At 31.0% G+C, this 18,626-nt stretch overlaps 1 protein-coding gene across 6 annotated transcripts; it reads left to right on the forward strand.

Moving 5' to 3' along the window:
- The first annotated feature begins 4,116 nt into the window (after positions 1–4,116).
- Positions 4,117–10,706, forward strand: LOC107854418 (beta-glucosidase 11). Of its 6 annotated transcripts, none has more exons than XM_016699430.2 (13): positions 4,117–4,384; positions 4,698–4,761; positions 5,863–5,918; positions 6,978–7,053; positions 7,154–7,225; positions 7,341–7,428; positions 7,537–7,792; positions 8,044–8,159; positions 9,035–9,255; positions 9,346–9,368; positions 9,446–9,533; positions 9,864–9,954; positions 10,324–10,706. In XM_016699430.2, the coding sequence occupies exons 1-13, from the start codon at positions 4,232–4,234 to the stop codon at positions 10,556–10,558; spliced, it is 1,539 nt and encodes a 512-aa protein (XP_016554916.2). In that variant the 5' UTR covers positions 4,117–4,231; the 3' UTR covers positions 10,559–10,706. The 6 variants fall into 6 exon arrangements, with proteins under 6 accessions (XP_016554916.2, XP_016554917.2, XP_016554915.2 ...); XM_016699429.2 differs by having other exon boundaries at positions 4,121–4,384; positions 7,537–7,831; XM_016699431.2 differs by lacking the exon at positions 9,864–9,954 and having other exon boundaries at positions 4,119–4,384; positions 7,537–7,831.
- Positions 10,707–18,626: the final 7,920 nt, after the last annotated feature.

Raw genomic sequence — 18,626 nt, forward strand, 5'->3', positions numbered from 1 at the left:
ATACAGGACTAGCTATCATGCACCCACGATTTCAGTTACTATGTATGCATATTTGTACTCTTACGTTCATGTCAGTCAAACAGTTAGCATTGTTCATACATGTAAACCCTGTTTATATTTAGCCTACCTCACTCGTATACTCAGTACATTCCCTCGTACTGACGCATTTGCGCTATGGTGCTTTCTTTTCATGTTACACCATAGGTTTAGAGACACGAGCTCCAGATCAGCAGTAGCAGTAGCATTTCCAGTCGCAGAGATTCAGTGAGTTCTCTTCATTCGAGGATAATATGATTTGATTTATTCATTGTTATTTTAGCCAGTTATCAATTTATGGAGTTAGTTGGAGACATGTTCCTTCAACTCCTTATTCAGACAGCACTTAGAGGCTTTCACATTCAGTATTCAGACTTATGTTCAGATTTGATTCAGTTTTAAGCTATTTTGGGTATCTTTCACCCATATGGATGTTATGTTTTGACAGACTCTTTATTCAGTTAAACCTTATGGCCTACATGTTCATGTTTTCCGCATTATTACGTTATATATTGTAGTATACAGGTACAGATATTAGTCATGGGTTAGCTTGTGATCATTCGGGGTCATAAGCATCGTGTAGCATTTCGGTTCAGAAAAATTGGGGTGTTACAATAATGAACCATCTTCTTATGATGAGGCTTCACGTAATCCACCATGGCAGACTACTATGAACTAAGGGTTTGAGGCTCTTCATGCTAATAACGTATGGGATTTAGTTCCTCTTCCACCTGGTAAGCAAACTATTAGATGTAGATGGGTATATAAGGTGAAACATAAAGCTGATGTGAGCATAGAAAGGTTCAAGGCTAGGCTAGTAGTCAAGGGATACACACAAAAAATTGGGATTGACTATACTGAAACTTACTCTCCTGTGGTAAAAATGACCACAGTAAGATCCCTAATTATGTATCAGTAATGAAGAATTGGATATTGTCCCTATTGGACATCAACAATGTCTTTCTTCATAGTGATTTGCATGAAGAAATGTACATTACAATACCTCATGGTCTTGAGGTTGATAATGTAGGGTTAGCTTGCAAACTAAACAAATCTTTATATGGTTTGAAATAAGCCAGCAGGCAATAGTATGCAAAACTAACTAAAGTACTATCTTATAGAGGTTACCAGCATTCCTTGCATGATTATTCTCTCTTATATAGAAAACACGGTTATTTAATGGTGTTCATTGCAGTGTATATTATTCTCACAGCGACAGATCAGGAAGAAATCAATGAGTAGAAGGTTTTTCTTCATGACAGATTCAAGATCAAAGACCTTAGCAAATTACATTAGTTTTTAGGCATGGAAATTTTGTATACAAATGAAGAAGCTATAATTTCTCAGAGAAAGTTTGTTTTGGATATGTTGAAGGAATACGACTGTTTTGACTTTACCAGTGTAATGCCACCACTTGATCCTTACATCAAATTAAAAGCCAAGGAAGGTGTGCCACTATCTGACCCTACTTACTATAAAAAGTTAGTTGGAAAACTCAATTTTCTCACCAATACCAGACTTGATATTTTTTTTAGTGTGCAACACCTAAGTCAGTACATGCAGAATCCAAGAGAAACTCACCTGCGGGCAACTCTACATTTGTTGAGATATCTCAAACAGGATCCTACTTTGGGCATCTTCATTTCCAACCATCCTACCTATACTGTTCAGGCTTATTGTGACTTGGATTGGTCTACTTTTCCAAAGTCTAGAAGATCAGTTAGTGGATATTTGGTTTTGTTAGAAGACACAACTATTAGTTGGAAATTGAAGAAGCAAGAAACGGTTTCTTTATCCTCTGTTAAGGCTGAGTACAAGTCTCTAAAGAAAGTTGTTGGTAAGTTAACATAGTTGTGCAGGCTACTCACAGAATTATCAATTCCAAACTTTAATCCTATTACAGTCTTTTGTGATAGTCAATCAGCGCTGCACATTGCAAGGAAATTAGTTTTTCACTATCGTACTAAACATATTGAGGTTGATTGCCATTTTGTGCGAGACAAACTACAAGAAGGCCTGATCAGTCTACATCACATTGACACCAACAGTCAGCTAGCTGACATCCTTACCAAATCCCTTACAGGAGTCAAACATGCTACTGTACTTAGCAAGTTGTCGGTGAAATCTCCACCTCTAACTTAAGGGGGGTATTAAATTAATTAGTGTGTATCAATAAATGAGATTCGGTTACCTAGCTCAAGTAGTTAACTCAAGAAGTTAGATTAGTTAGGTTGTTAGCAGTGATGTTAGTTGAACTTCTAGAACTTTCCTAAACATTTGTATATATTTACATACAGTCTAAGTAATTTAATCAAGCAGTTACATTTTATCTTCCTTTCTTTCTCTACCAAGCTCCTCTCTCTCATCCACCATTAATGGAGATCCTCAAGTTCTGGAAAGAAGGGAAGTGAGCTCTGTCCTTGCAACTAACACTGTGAAAACAGTGCTAACTAACTTCCGGAAAGTACTTAGTAACTAATTTTGTATCTTGTAACTAATTAAGTTAGTTAAGTAGTTAGTCTCTTGAACCTTCTTTGATTAGCTATATATACATAATAACTACACATTGTACAATATAAGATCAAACTTCAATCATTGAGATCAATCAAAAAAACTCTTCTCTGTTTCTGCACTCTTATTCTTCTTTCTTCTTCATTTCAGTTTACAAACTGGTTAAGTTCATGGTATCAGTGTCTCTACATATTCTTGAACTTATTTTGAAAATAGAAGAATTATATCAATTGCAGTTTGGAAATTTACAATCATAAATACATCCAATTGTATCAAGCTTACGGTAATACTGTAAGTTTAGGTGATCATATATACCTTTCACATTGTTCCACAATTGGGGTTTTCACAACTAAATATTCAATTTCAAATCTTCATGGAAATACTAATGATTAATTAGTCAAACACAAACTGTTTTCCATCAAAATTATTTTATTAAAAATCATTATCGACAAAAATATTTTTCAAAATAAGTCGATTCAAAACTTGATCAAGTACACCGTACGTATGGGTGTCCATAACATAACATGGGCATTATCAAGATTACAAACATATCAAGATTGATGAACACATGGATACACTAAAACAATTTTTCACTTATACATTTTAACTTTGACATGTTTCAATTGAATACTCAACTTATCTTAAAATTATTTATTATTTTATTACACACTATTTTAACAATTAACAAAATAATAAAGAGAGTGCAATACACTCATTGACGTGGCAAAAACAGTGAATTAAGTGGTTACACTTACATGTGACATTTTGTGTTTAAAGAACTATTTTAAATCTTTATAAATAAAATTAAAAATTATTTTAAAAAAAACGTAATTTACACTCAATCTAACAAATAAAATCGTAGCTTTTTGGAAAATGAAAACAAAAAAAAAACTGGGAAAAACGAAACTATTTAAAAAATTATTTAATAAACAAAATTAAAAATAAAATTCTCAAAAGGAAAAATAAAAAATCAAAGTAAACTTTAAAAAATTACAGGTTCTTAAAAAGAACAATGGAAAAAATTTGAAGAAAAAATAATTGGGAAAAAACCTCTAGATTTTTTATTTTTTTGCAACTTTTAGGCTTTAATGGAAAAAAATCTATTTTTATGGCTTTTCACAATGCAACTTTTAGGCTTTAATGGAAAAAAAAATCTATTTATTTTTTTTTTTTGCTTTTCACAAGCCTATTTGGTTGGAAATTCATCTTGTCAATTACTCCTATTTCAATTTCAATTTGTATGTCTTTATTAGTTCATTTAAAAAGAATGGGTTCTTTTCTTTTAATAATTTTGTAATTTCAACTTCTTGTAAGATATTTTTAAAATCATAGGTGTAAAAAGAATATTTTGATATATTTGACATAAATTTAATTTAAGAATTAAGGTTTATTACATGATTTAGCTAAAGTGTTTGAGTGAAAGATGTCTGACTATCTGTTTTGACCATGCAAGATTCATGGACCATAGCTTTGCTTAATGAAAGTCAAGCAAGGACTTTCACTATTTCACATTGTGACAGTTTTGGACTTTATGGTAAATGGTCCTTATCTCATTACCATAAATGTGGAATAGTAAGATCTAATGAATGAACAAGTTTTCTCAAAATTTGCTTCCTCAATGTCACTATCAATTATCATACACTTCAAATTGATTTTCTGAAAAGTATGCTTCAGAGTTTAAAAAATGATGTTCCAAAATATGCAATCCAGTTTCTGTTTTTTGCTTCTGGTTGCTGCTATCCAGTGTTTACTGGTGATAGTATTTGGTAAAGATAATTACAGCAGAGGTGACTTCCCTCCTGGATTTATTTTTGGTGCTGGAACTTCTGCCTATCAAGTCAGACTAAAACCTTTCTTCTTTTTTAGTTCTTTCTCCATTTTAGTTTAGGTGGCATTATTTGATTTGACACAAAATTAAAAAAAAAAAAAAGAAGAAATTTTTTGATACATGTGGTCTAAAACACTCTTTAACCATTTGTTTGGTTATAAATCATTTCATTAGGCATAAAAGAGAAATTTTAAAGTTAATTTGTTTCTAATTAGAAAAAAGTGACATTGTAAACGAAAAAACAAAGTGTGTCAAATGAATGAATTGAGATGGAACATTGAATGTTCACTCTTTGATTGGTTATATTTTTGGGAGAAAAAAGGTTGAAGGGGCAGCATTTGAAGATGGAAGGACACCTAGCATTTGGGACACTTTTGCTCATGCTGGTCTGTCTCTCTTTCTGCTCCAATAATCTTGAAACTAAGCTTGTGTTTGGGTATAGATTTTGAATCAGATTTTGAAAATTTGTTTTCAATGTTTGTTTGGCTGTTAAATTTGAATAGATTTCGAAAAATCTTCTTAAAAATATTTTCAAGTTTCAGAAAATGGTCCGAACGGGAGCTAAGTGATAGTTTGTCAGCGCAACCCATGACATGTATTGTTCGCTTTGGCCTAACTGGCCTCATGGATTTGTCATTTAGAGCTATGTCACATGAAGTAGGACAGCATAGTGTATTTTGTACTTTCTTATTTAGCATATAAACTTTCTGTATTTCCGACGTTGGGATTTGTCTAAGGTGTCATATGTGCTCCTTCAAAAGCTTATCAACCTAGAAGCCTACTGATCATCCCCCTTCCATCATAAAGCGTCACATGGATGATGCTTTACCATGCTATGCCAGACTTCGTTACATTCTTTTACAATTGCCTGACTCAAATGTCTTCACATTTTGATATAATCACATGCTTCTTTTTTACCTCTACGGTAGTGAAAGGAAATTTAGATTTTAAGCCCATTTCCGATATGGAATTTGCCTAAGGTGCCATATGCATTCCATCTACGGAAGCTTGTCACACTAGAAGTCTAGTAGTCCTTCTCCGTAACCACTCTGATCAGTCTGCCTTCCATCATAGAGTGAAACATGGTTGATGCTTTACCATGCTATGCCAGAGACCTCTTTACATTCTTTTACAATTGCCTGACTGAAATGTCTTCAAATTGTGAAATAATAATATGCTTCTTCTTTACCTCCAACTAGAGACACAAGTTAAAAGGAAATTCAGATTTTAAGCCATTTACTCTTCAATAAATTTAAGCTTGATTATAATATCATGCACAACCAATCACTAATTATGGTGCAGAACATTGTCATACTACTACTGACTGTAGTTCATTTGATCAAGGGGATATACTATTTATGGACTTATCATTTATTTGTTGGAATATTTCTTTCTATAGAAATTTAAATTCTCTTTATTAGGAAACAAACGTCGTGAGTTAGGGTAATGCAGATTGGCATATGATATTTCAAGTTTCTTGTTTCCAGGTTTTTCCGGTGGAGCCAGTGGAGACATAGCATGTGATCTGTACCGCAAGTACAAGGTGTATACAATCACGCTGTTTTAATCTGATTTCTTTAACTTCCCACTGACTGATATAATTAGTGATATAACAAAATCTGTTACCATTATAGTTAAAGGGGAGTGTTTTCTGCATAGAAGTTTGATTGATATGTATCAGTGATGAGCAAATTATACATGTAGAATCAAATAACATGCTGATGAAAAGAAAATGAAAGAAGTGTTCAGTTCCATGATTAGGATTTAGAATCAAATAAACATCTTTGTTATTGTATTTTACAGAACTACAATGTATGTGGGATGTATACTGGTTCCTATCTTTCAGTTTTCTTAACAATATGCCAAAGAAAACATATGACTCTGGTTCATTAAGCTTCACTCTCGAATCATATTTGTTTAATCATCCGATGTTGTTAAAGGTGTGCTTAAAGCACGCGTAAGCCCTAAAACGAGGCTCAAAACACGTTGAGCATTTTGTCTGGCTAAGTGCGCTTTAGTGTCATCATCAAGGCTCTAAAACAAACTTTCCCTTGCGAATGAGCATTTCCTGAAGAGGCGATACTAAACAATTGATATTTCACTATATCTTAAAGAAATTCAATTTCTTTGACCATATATTTGTTATTCATACTTATAATTATTATTCTCGGATTAAACATAGATATTTTTATGTTTACTCCAATTTGTTATTCATACTTATAATTCTTATTCTTGGATTAAACATATGTATTTATATGTTTCCTCCATTTGCGCCTTTTCTCATTAAAGCCCACTCTTTATCTGTGCTTAAAGCTCCAACAGACCTTAGAGCTTTTTTGCATTTTTCGCTTGTGATAATGTTGTAAGCATCTTTAAATTGATCTTGCATAGTTTAGATCCTTCACACGTTAGCATAATCTTAGGTGTGGTACCTCTAAGTGTCTTCTTATTCGTGGTTTGCAGTTTTCAAGAAATGGTTTGTCCTTAACATCTTGGAAAGAGGGTAGAACTTACGGTTTGTTTTTTTTTTTTTTGAAATTAGAGTTGGTAGAACTCAAGTTCAATCAGGTTTTTCATAAAGCTCATCAAATTTTCATTACAGGATGATGTCCAACTCATGGCCGACACAGGCTTAGAAGCCTACAGGTTTTCTATATCATGGTCTAGACTTATTCCTGGTAGGTTTAAGCTTTTAACACTACCCCATATTTTTTTTATTATTATTTGTTTTGCTTTTCTTTTTCCGTCCCTTTTATGCCGTGTTTGTTCTCTTTTCAGATGGAAGAGGACCTATAAACCCAAAGGGTTTACAATTTTACAACAATTACATTGATGAACTTATCAGCCACGGTCATAACTAAATTTCTTTACAAGCATTCCAACATTTGGAAAGCAAAAGGCTGCAGTTCTGAAGTCCTCTGAGAAGTACACTAAAAAAATCTTTTCATATCTTCTAATGTTGCAGGTATTCAACCACATGTTACACTATTTCACAGTGATTTACCACAGACACTTGAAGATGAATATGGGGGGTGGTTAAGCCGAAAGATTGTGTATGTCTATAGTGTTTTTTTTTACCTTATTTACTCATATATCAGTTTAGAGTATCAGACCACTTGGATATGATTGACTTCAATAGTAGAATTTACTATCGACTTTAGGAAGGACTTCACCGAGTATGCAGAGGTATGCTTCAAGGAATTTGGTGACAGGGTGATGTATTGGACCACCATTAATGAGGCCAATATATATGCACTTGGAGGTTATGATTATGGCTTCACCCCTCCAGGACGTTGTTCCCCACCTTTTGGAGTTAATTGTTCTAGAGGGAATTCATCTACTGAGCCATATATGGTTGTTCATAACATGTTGCTTGCGCATTCATCTGTGACGAAATTATACAGGAGAAATTACAAGGTACGACTCAAGGATTTCACTGAAGAAGCAAACTACCCAGTTAAATAACTTTCATCTGTATTATTATTATTATGCGTTTTATTCTTCTTCTTGTTCTGAGGTTATAATTTGAACATTCCCTATTATTCTATAGTTTGATCAATTTTTACCAATACAGGAAGGGCAATTTTATCACCTCATTTTCCTTCTGCGTGAACGATTTCACCTTAAGACTTGTTCTTACTAATGGACAGCAAACTTTTGCAATGCAGTCTACTCAACGTGGTTTTGTGGGGTTTAGTATATATGGTTTGTGGTGCGTTCCTTATTCAAATGCAACGGCTGATGTAGTTGCAGCACAGAGAACCAATGAATTTTATACTGGTTGGTAAGTTTCAGAATTTCATTTGCTAATTAGTAAATTCGTCACACATGGAACCTTTTGCCTAACAGACACATCTATCTGAGTTTAACTTCTATATACTAGCAATGTAAAAGTTTCTTACACAATCTTTTCCTTTAAGATAGATGTTAAGAGCAAGAGAAGATTAGACTTTGTACAATTAGTTAGTTAGTTGGTTAAAAGTTAGTTATAAGTTAGTTATACATAACAGACTACTCTAGTATAAGTACTACAGCTGCCCAGTTTTATCAAGAGAATAAGAATTTCTCTTTGCTTTCTTCTTCATACATCTCTTCTTCTCTGAATCATTTACTTCACCCTCATTAATTCTGCATTACTCAACGATAGAAGTACTAGTAACCTGTAAATTAAGGCACGTAACCTTCTATAGAATGTGAAATGCACTTCTTTTTCTTCAAATTTTAATTACAGTTCCAGTGAAAATAAGTTAATCCTATCAAGCATTTTACCTATCTTTGCAAGTAAGATGTTGGCATAATAGATAAACAGACACTCAAACTTGACATCAACTTGCAAGTAAACACTCCAACTTTGATAGTTCATATCTAGACACTCAACTTGGTCTCAACTGATAAATAAACACTCCCAACTCATCCTAACTGTGTTTCCTGAGCACCCGATGCTGACGTGGCACATAAATTTCAGAGGTGTCTAGATGATCATTTGGTAAGTTGGAGTGTTCACTTGACACAATAAAGACAAGTTGAGGTGTCTAAGATTTGCATACTCTAAGTTGGAGTGCTTACTTGTGCCCATTAACGCCAAGTTTAAGTGTTTAGTTATGTATCATGCCTAAGATATTTGTTTACCACAATTTCCTTTTCCAACTTTGGCTGCAGGATTATGAATCCTTTCATATTTGGAGACTATCCCTCTGTAATGAAGAAAGCTGCTGGGACAAGAATTCCAACCTTCACCAAATATGAAGCTAAGCTAGTTAAAGGCTCGGCTGATTTCATAGGCCTAAACCATTATACTACTGTATTTGTTAAGTACAAGCCTTCCAGCATTGAAAAGCATAGCAGGGACTTTGGTGCTGATGTAGAAGCAGAGTATTCACGTATGAAATCCCGTGCTTACTAAATGAAGATCACCCTCTCATATTTTGGCTGTTAGCTAACTCAAACTCATTCTGATCCTTATCTTGCAGTTGCGGCATTGAAAGCAGATCAGGTGAGGACTCTAATATAAGTTCTTATGTGATGTTTCGAGACTATGCAATCCGTCACTTAAACGCTGTCCGACTTTAGTATCCAGTGATACCTTCTGGTCTTTATGAACTTCTGGAGTATCTTAAAGAAGCTTATAGCAACCTGCCGATTTACATTCAGGAAAATGGTTCGTCCTCTCCAATCACATCCCTCTCTTTTGATTATTTATGCGCATGCAGTTTGTTCGGTTTTACACCTTTGTTTTCTCTGGCAATGTTTGCCTTATCCGGTTCATATAAAGCAAGATGCCTGCTATAGCTGAATTTGGACCCTACAACCTGGTTTAAATATTTTTTAAAAATATGATGAAGTTTGCAGATGCAAATTTTGCTAGGTTGTAGTTTCCGCTGAATTCCAAATAAAAGGTTTTTTATGCTGCTTTGCAAACTTATGTTACTTTCTTCAAATTCCTGAAGTGAAAAGTACTACAGATGCTTAGAATGAGTTACTTTGGCAGGACAAAAGACTCCGCGAAATGGGACACTAAATGACACGTCAAGAATAGAATATTTGCATGCCTACATCGGGAGTGTTCTTGATGCTATTAGGTACCCACTTGCAACAAGTTATTGATTGTTTATGTAGGCAGAGAGACCTCGCAATCTTATCTTTGATGTTATCTTTGGAAGAAATGGGAAAGTCAAGTTCATTTGCCTTTTGTAAATTTGGCAAAACTTTTTCCCAACAACTGAACAAAATCAGAAAGATAATACAGTCTAGTTAGTTCAAATGTTGAGACAGCTATCTTAATTACAGCGGGCCACCTTTTAGGATTTAAATTACATACATTGGCAATGTATTAGTACAGTTTAACCTACTATAGCAGGTTTACATAGGAATTTACCAATAATTACCTTATAAGCGACCTGATATGTATAATACTCAACGCTTAAACTTAAACTTCTGCAATGATGCAGGAATGGATCGGATACTAGAGGATATTTTGCCTGGTCCTTCTTAGACGGTTTGGAGTTACTTGCTGGCTATGTATCGGGCTATGGATTCTACTATGTAGATTTGGATGATAAAGAGTTAAGGAGGTATCCGAAACTTTCTGCATACTGGTACGCCAACTTCTTAAAGGGAAAAAACTCAACAAACAGTACAATTCTTCAAGTAGGGAACAAGCTAATTCCTATTAACAAATCTTAGTTTTGTTGCTACACTCGTTTTCTCTAAAATGAAGGTGTTACATTATACAGACCGCTCTTGTGGAAGTACACTGGGTTTGTTATTGTTCTTATTGTAAGGCGTTAACATTACCTAAATTCTGTTGATGAAACCCCACAGTTGGTTGTAACATTTGTCTTCTAAGGGGACTAATTATTCTCTGGAGATCTACTAAAGGGCGAAAATGGTGGGGTGTGGCGCACATATTAGAGCTCGGAGCCTTCCCTCGCCCCAATCTTGCCCCACCCTGCCCCATGACTACACATTAATACTTATTTGCACACTTGTTTACACCAAACTATAAAATGAGGTATCGATGGATATTAATTAACCTGAATTCTGAGCACTAAAAGAATCTAAGAATAAGATACTACTTCTAGCCATGTTTAATTGGTTTTTTTTTTCATCGGGTATTCGATATTCATATTGAAATTTAATTAATTTGAATTCCCATTATATAAAATTTTATTTAAGAGAGAAGCACTTCCCAATTGAATCTTATTTCAAAATTCAAGGCTCAAACTCAAAATTTTTAATTAGCTGATGAGATTTTATTCGTTCTACCATAACTATCGTTGAATGATTGTAAGTTGGAATAAGAGGTGAATAAAGACTATATAGAAACAGAATTGAGATGCACCAAGTTTTGGTGGACTTCCCACCAAGAATGGTCAGTTTATATTTTGATTATTATATCAATGATGAGGTGTGCGCCATAAGCTATGGACCGTGATAAAATGTGTATATATATAGAAAATGAAATATAAATGTGCAGTTTCAACACTAAAAATGTTGCTTTTCAACCACCCACATATCTCATTAAAATTTAGACAATTGCGTGACCAAACATTAATATCTCAAGATTCAATATTTTTTCACTTAATTATAAAATATAATATAAAATAAAAGGATGCATAAACACCTAGTGGTTGAGACACTGTTTATTAAGGGATGTTTGTTAGTGCTTCGCAAAAAAAAAAAAAAATTAAATTCATTGTGAGCATAAATATTTTTTTAAAAAAAGATAATATATTTATATACAATATATCGTCGTCGTTTGAAAATCATATAAAATAAATATGAATTGAGGACAAAAATAAAGCATGAAGAGTATATAAACATCGCATAATCGAAATACAATACTAATTATGTTTGATTTATGAAATTCTGTGTATATCACTCTCTAATCCACATGGAATGCTGAGCATAATTTGTTCTTCTAAGTATTTGATCCAAACTCCAAAGGGTTAATCGACAGCCGCCACCACTATTGAGGTGGAAAGGTGAACAACTCTTCCAATTTGTCAAAAAGCATAATCCTTAGATGGGGATTTTGCATGCAACTTTTTAGAAAAACAATTACTCCTATAAATAATTAATGATTATGAATACATCTTCTAAGATTGTGAATCTATCATACCTGGCGGCATTATCATGGCCAAAGGTACAATTTAGGGAAATGTACTTTTCTTTTACCAACTCCCTTCGCTTTTATTAGTACTTAGTAATTTTTTTAACATAACACACTCATTAAAATATAATTATTGATAAAGATTATTTTATCATTCTATTTTTATCACTCAATATTTAGATTAATATGTCTTAAAAATTATTCAAAAAATAAACAATTAATATTATTATTTTTTCTTGATATGTCAAAAGTGACCTAAAAAAATAAAATTTCAATTAGGAAAATAGCGATAAATAAAAGCGAAAAGAGGTAGTATGTAATATAGTAAAATTACAATTGAAGAAATTGAAGCAAACATGTTATAAATGTCTATTTTATTTTTTATATTGACTTCTAATAATTAGAAGTGATATATCAAAATTACCATAAAAATATTTGTGAAAAAAATATAAAGTGAGTATCATATAATTCGTCAAGATAATTTATAACATTAAGAGTTAATTTATCATTTTATGTTTATTTTATTTTTTTATTAAATATTATTAATCTTTTAATACTTAAATAACTTATAATAATTAATTAAAGTGATATAATAAAATCACAGTTGAAGCAGCTGAAGCATACATGTCAGAAATGTCTATTTTACTTTTTATATTGAATATTATTGATTTTTTAATACTCAAATGACTTACAATAATTAATTAGGGGTGATATAGTAAAATCACGATTGAAATAGCTAAAACAAACATACATGTCGACCTCGTACCTGCTTCAGCAGCTTAACTCCCTCTTATTATATACTAGTCGGTTTACGTCTGCTACGCAAGACCCAATGTTGATCCTTATAAAAAATATTATGTATAATTCTATCATATAATTAAAACGTTCATTTGTTTGATTAATAAATTCTAAGTTAGGCATATATTATTATATTTAGATTGATGAAATTTGTATAACAAAATTTTAAGTTCTTCAAACTTTTGTGGCATTGATAGTCAATTATATTTTTTAAATAAATAAACTTTTAATTATTGTGATTTATAATATTTTTTATTCTATTCTACTAATTGGAAGTTACATGGTAAAATAATTATAATAAAAAATTGTGATTTTTTTAAGTGGTCCCATATAAGACGCCAAGTTAATTTAAAATATCAAAAAATAATTTATCATTTTATGCCTATAATTAAATATTTTTAAATTTTTAATACATAAATGACTTATAAGAACATCAAAAAACAATTTATTATTTTATATATATTTTATTTTTTATTCAATATTATTAATTTTTTAATATTTAAATGACTTATAATAATTAATTATAAGTGATATAGTAAAATCGCGGTTGAAGCAGTCATGTAATAAATGTCTATTTTAAATTTTTTTAGTTTTTTAATACGTAAATTACTTATAATAATTAATTAGGGGTAATATAGTAAAATCACAGTTGAAACAGCTGAAACAACCATGTCAACCATGAGTAGTCTGCTTCAGCTGCTTATTTTTTTATTTAAATATTATTAATTTTTTAATACTTAAATGACTTATAAAATTAATTATGAGCGATATAGTAAAATACGATTGAATCGGCTGAAGCAGTCATGTCATAAATGTCTATTTTAAAATTTTTATTAAACTTTTTTAGTTTTTTAATGCGTAAATAACTTATAATAATTAATTAGGAAAATATAGTAAAATCACGGTTGAATCAGTTGAAGCAGGCATGGTATGTCGACCATGAGCAACCTAAACTGCAATAAAAATTACTTATGAAAAAATTTAAGTGGACCTCATATAAGGTGTCAAGCTAATTTAAAATAATAAGAGTTAATTTATCATTTTATATCTATTTTATTTTTTTAATCAAATATTTTTATTTTTAATACTTAGATGACTTATAACAATTAATTAGGGGCGATATAGTAAAATTACGGTTAAAACAGCTAAGTCAGACATGTCATAAAATGTTTATTTTATTTTTTTTATTAAATATTATTAATTCTTTAATACGTAAATTATATATAATAATTAACTAAAAGTGATATAATAAAATTACGGAAGAAGCAGATACGTCAACGAAGCGATGTCTGCTCCTTCACGCTTCTATATATGTAATTCTTATAATATATCGTAAGATACGTCAACGAAGTGATGGCTGCTCTTCCCGCTTCTATATATGTAATAATTCGTATTATATATAGTAAGTAATTTATTTAATTCTTGAAGATGAAGATAGCGCTAGATAAACTTCAAATAGGGTTATTTTTAGTATAATTGTTTTATTGGATAGAGATGCCAACACTTCTTCCCGCCCTTTAAGCGGTTTGGAAAAGTGAAGAAGCCAAATTAAAATATGTGAAATTTCTTATTCATACCTGACGTTTTATGTCAATTCAATTAATACGCAATGTGTTAAATTAATAAGCCTAAGTATTATTTAATGTAAAAATCGATATAGATATTTTTTCTATATCCAAAATATAGTCTCAAATCATCTTCTTCTTTTCTCTTTTTTCTGTTTTCATTTTTCTTTTGGTTTTGGTGTGGGGTGTATATAGTTTGAACGCTGATATAGATTATTTCAGAAGCACAGATGCACAACATGACTTATTTGATAACTTACATGTTCACCTAGTCACCTTGCATACATCTTAACTTATTTTATTAGTATTTACTATCTTTTGATCGACAGGAGTACAAAATTAATCCACATTCATGTGTCCAACTTTTTTCTAGTTACTTCCTCATCTAGTTTTTGACCAAAAGAAAAAAAAAACATAAAATTCAGAAACGCTTTTAAGTGGATTCAACTAGTTCTTTTTAATGCTATTCTTGGGTAAGAAGCATTCAATTTAAGATGACAAATTAACAATGACAGATAGGTTAGGCATCCTGTAAAACTTTGGTCTTACATTTTGTTTTCTATTTTATAAAAATTTATTATATAGTCTTGTTACATTAATTATCTTTTGGACGGTCACGGAAACTTCACCTAAGCATATTTTATTTGGGCCAAATCAAGCCACCAATAGTTATCCTTGTTTATCATGGTTTTAACCAATTCCACAAAGGTCACAACAAATTAATCATTAAAAAAACAATCAATCAATAGGCTTTTATTTTCTTATCACTATCATTTTAGAAGCATATAATTTCATTTTATTCCAAAGCGAAAAGATCAAAGTAATAAAACATGCCTACTGCATGATCTCAGGATTAGGTTGACGCTGTCAAATAGCCACACTATTGTATGAGGAAGAAAATTGGTATTTAAAGTTGGCATCAACTATAAAAGATAGTAGATTTCAATTATTTTTATAATAGTAATAAGTGAATTTTATGCAACAGTTTCACAAATAGAACACTTAATTTCGTATAACTTCTATGAATTAAACGTAAAAATAAGATCTTGTACAATAACTAATACGAGTTAAAGTTATAAAAGAATTTATGTATTATTTTATATATAGAATATAAGACGAAATAATTAACATGTGTGTGATAATATGAGAGTAAGAGCATTTATAAGTAAAATTGCATTTACAATATATAAAACCTAAATAATAATTTATGCATAATTCCTTTTTTTGTATAATTTTAAATTATTTTGTATAACAATTTTAATATTATTTTTTAAAAATAATTTATACATTATACTCCTGTTCCTTTATAATTAATATAGCTAATTATCTTATTGGTCAAATTTTCAAAATCTATTTATTTTGCAAAATGCTTTCAAAAAATATCTTTGGATAGTAGCAGAATATAATGTGTTTGAGTAATCAATTTGAAAAATATTTTGGCTATTGTTAGATCAGTATATTGTGCTTGACTTTGACTAATTTCCCAAAATGTGTATTGGAAAAAATTACCTGCTTTACTTTAAAAAACAATTTTTGACTCAAAAATATTTTTTTTCTCTAAAAGTTTGATCAACCTCTCGATTTTTTCAAATATCTACTATTTTTTTTATATAAAGAATATATTTTTGACATTTTAGAAGCTTGCGAGAAATAGAAGCTCAACTTACAACGTTTGATAACAATGCTAAAATAGTAGTAAATCTATTGATACCATAGCAATAGCATGCATAACTTAGGACCTTGACCAAACAGATTACCATCAAGTACTTTTACTGTATCAATAACTATAAGATCCTTCATTGTACTATATCAGGTACTTTTTTCTTTCAATGTACTAAACTGTATCAAGTAGAGAGGCATAAATATATTATTCTAACCGTGTCACCATCCACCAACCTATTTTTGTTTGGAAACTGGAAGCAATTAATAACTGATCACACAATTTTTTGTTAGTGCTATTTTCCTTTGTTTGCGCCAAAAAGGAAGTATATATTCATAACGGATTACTTTCACATAAAGGCAAAATGACCTTCTACACCCCTATACTATGTCAGTTTTGTAAGTTGGACGATTCTACTTACATGTTTATCATCTGAACCCCTGAACCCATTAAAAAATAATTTTTTAAACCCTCTATCGGTCTACTAAGCTGTACGTGTTGCACAATCGCTGTCACGTCATTAATTTTGTATAAAATAATTTCCACGTATGAAATGACGTGTGTAGAATATAAATAGTAAAATTTGACCTAAATTTTAGGTCATGTTACGCCTATTTCTTCGCCTCTCCTCTCTCTCTCATCCGAAATTGAAAGATTAGCACGATTTTAGGGTAATTTAGGCCGATAGTTGGTGATTGTTGTTGCAATCCTTGTAAGTATTTAATATTTTGGTGTAGTTGTAGTATGTGGTTGTTTATTCTGAAACTTGTAGTCAATTAAATGGTGGTCCGTTCTACTGATTTTAGGGTTTTCCAGATTACGAACATTTTTCTGCAATTTTTTGTGTGATTTTATTCTTTTTCGCATGTAGTGTTATTGTGGTTAGTATTTGTAGTGATGATATGCTTCAATGGCATATATCTGGTTTTGATTAGAATTTTGGGTTTTCGAGTTTTCATAAACTGAAAAATTGAGACCGAAAATTTGGGGCTTTTGGTTTGTTTGTAGTCTAATGCTCGTATAAAAGCTATATACTGTTGTTTTTACGCCTTCGATGACATTTTTTGTTATTTTGATAAAATTTTAGGGTTTTTTGGTCAATTCAGAATTGGGTCCGAAAATTTTGGACATTTATATCAGTCCTTGTTGTCTTTGTTGCCTTAGATGTCTACCTTTATATTGTTCATTTTCATCGGCCCATCGAAAGAATCCACAACCAGTACCAACCTGATATTTTTGAGAGCCCCAAAACATTCTTCCCGGATTGGTTGGTGTTCTTGACATCTTAAATTCCGCGTAAAGTCCACAATAACAAATTCGAACTGTCATGGTGTTGCAAAAAATTAAATAAAAAATTAATTTTTCAATATTACAAGCATAGCAAGAAAAAAAAAATTAATGAACAAGAACTTGGAGAGAGAAAAAATGAAGAAGAACGGATGAAAAAAAATGCTCAAATTGCTCCAACAATGGTGTTGGAAGCAAATGAGGAAGAAGGAGCATTTATAATGGGTGTTGAAACCCTTTTTGACCGTTGGGGTCCTTTAATTTTTTGGCTGACACGCTGCTGGAGTGTAAAACACACGCTCCTAAGTAGTTCCAGCCACATAGGATGCCACATCAGAAATTATGTTTAAAAAGTTACTTTTTAATGGGTTCAGGGGTTCAGATAACAAACATATAGGTAGAAGCATCAAACTTACAAAACTGATATAGTACAAGGGTCCACAAGGTCATTTTGCCTTCACATAACAATTCTTTGAATGTACGAAAAATACGGACGATTATAAATACATGTTCTAGTTATACAAAAATTAATTTTTATTGATCGTTTGGTATTCCAAAGTATCAAACATTTTAACTTCTGTAAACTTTAGGCATGAAACTTCTTTTAAATTATTTATTTGAAACTTAATAAAAAGTAATATAAGTCATAATAATAGATAATTTAAAATATTTAAAATATATATAAAAAATTCACGATGGAAAAAATTGTTTGAAACTCAATTCGAAAAGTGGTACATAAAATAAAAGTGTATGATATTGCAAATTAATATACATTATATGTTTCATTTAAAAAAATATTTACTGTTATAATTACTATTACTACTATTAATAAGAGTGAAGAAGCAGACAGTTCTTCGTCAACATGTCTGCTTCTTCATCTGCTTCAGCTGTTCCGTGATTTTACTATATTATCCCTAATTAATTATTTTAAATTATTTATATATAAAAAAATTAATAATACTTAATTAAAAAGGGTAAAATAGACATTTATGATATGTCTGCTTCAGCTGCTTCAATGTAGTTTTATTATATCACCTCAAATTAATTATTATAAGTTATCTAGGTATTAAAAAATTAATACTATTTAATAAGTAATAAAATAGATATAAATGATAAATCAATTCTTGATGTTTTAAATTAATAGGATATCTTATCTGAGACCTATTTAAAAAAAATCACAAGTATGTTTGCTCCATGATTTTACTATATTACCCCTAATTAATTATTGTAAGACATTTACATATAAGAAAATTAATAATATTTAATAAAAAAAAAAGATAAAATAGACATTTATGACATGTCTACTTCAGCTGCTTCAACCGTAATTTT

This window comes from Capsicum annuum, chromosome 3 (assembly GCF_002878395.1).
Source record: "Capsicum annuum cultivar UCD-10X-F1 chromosome 3, UCD10Xv1.1, whole genome shotgun sequence".
In the NCBI taxonomy this organism is placed as follows: domain Eukaryota; kingdom Viridiplantae; phylum Streptophyta; class Magnoliopsida; order Solanales; family Solanaceae; genus Capsicum; species Capsicum annuum.

What these genes read in the sequence shown, in the direction of transcription:
- LOC107854418 (XM_016699429.2), top strand. Translation starts at nt 4,232, where the DNA reads ATGATGTTCCAAAATATGCAATCCAGTTTCTGTTTTTTGCTTCTGGTT. An exon ending in ATGGTCTAGACTTATTCCTG is followed by an intron (nt 7,054 to 7,153) that starts GTAGGTTTAAGC and finishes TTCTCTTTTCAG; the next exon opens with ATGGAAGAGGACCTATAAAC. An exon ending in CTGAAGAAGCAAACTACCCA is followed by an intron (nt 7,832 to 8,043) that starts GTTAAATAACTT and finishes TTTGCAATGCAG; the next exon opens with TCTACTCAACGTGGTTTTGT.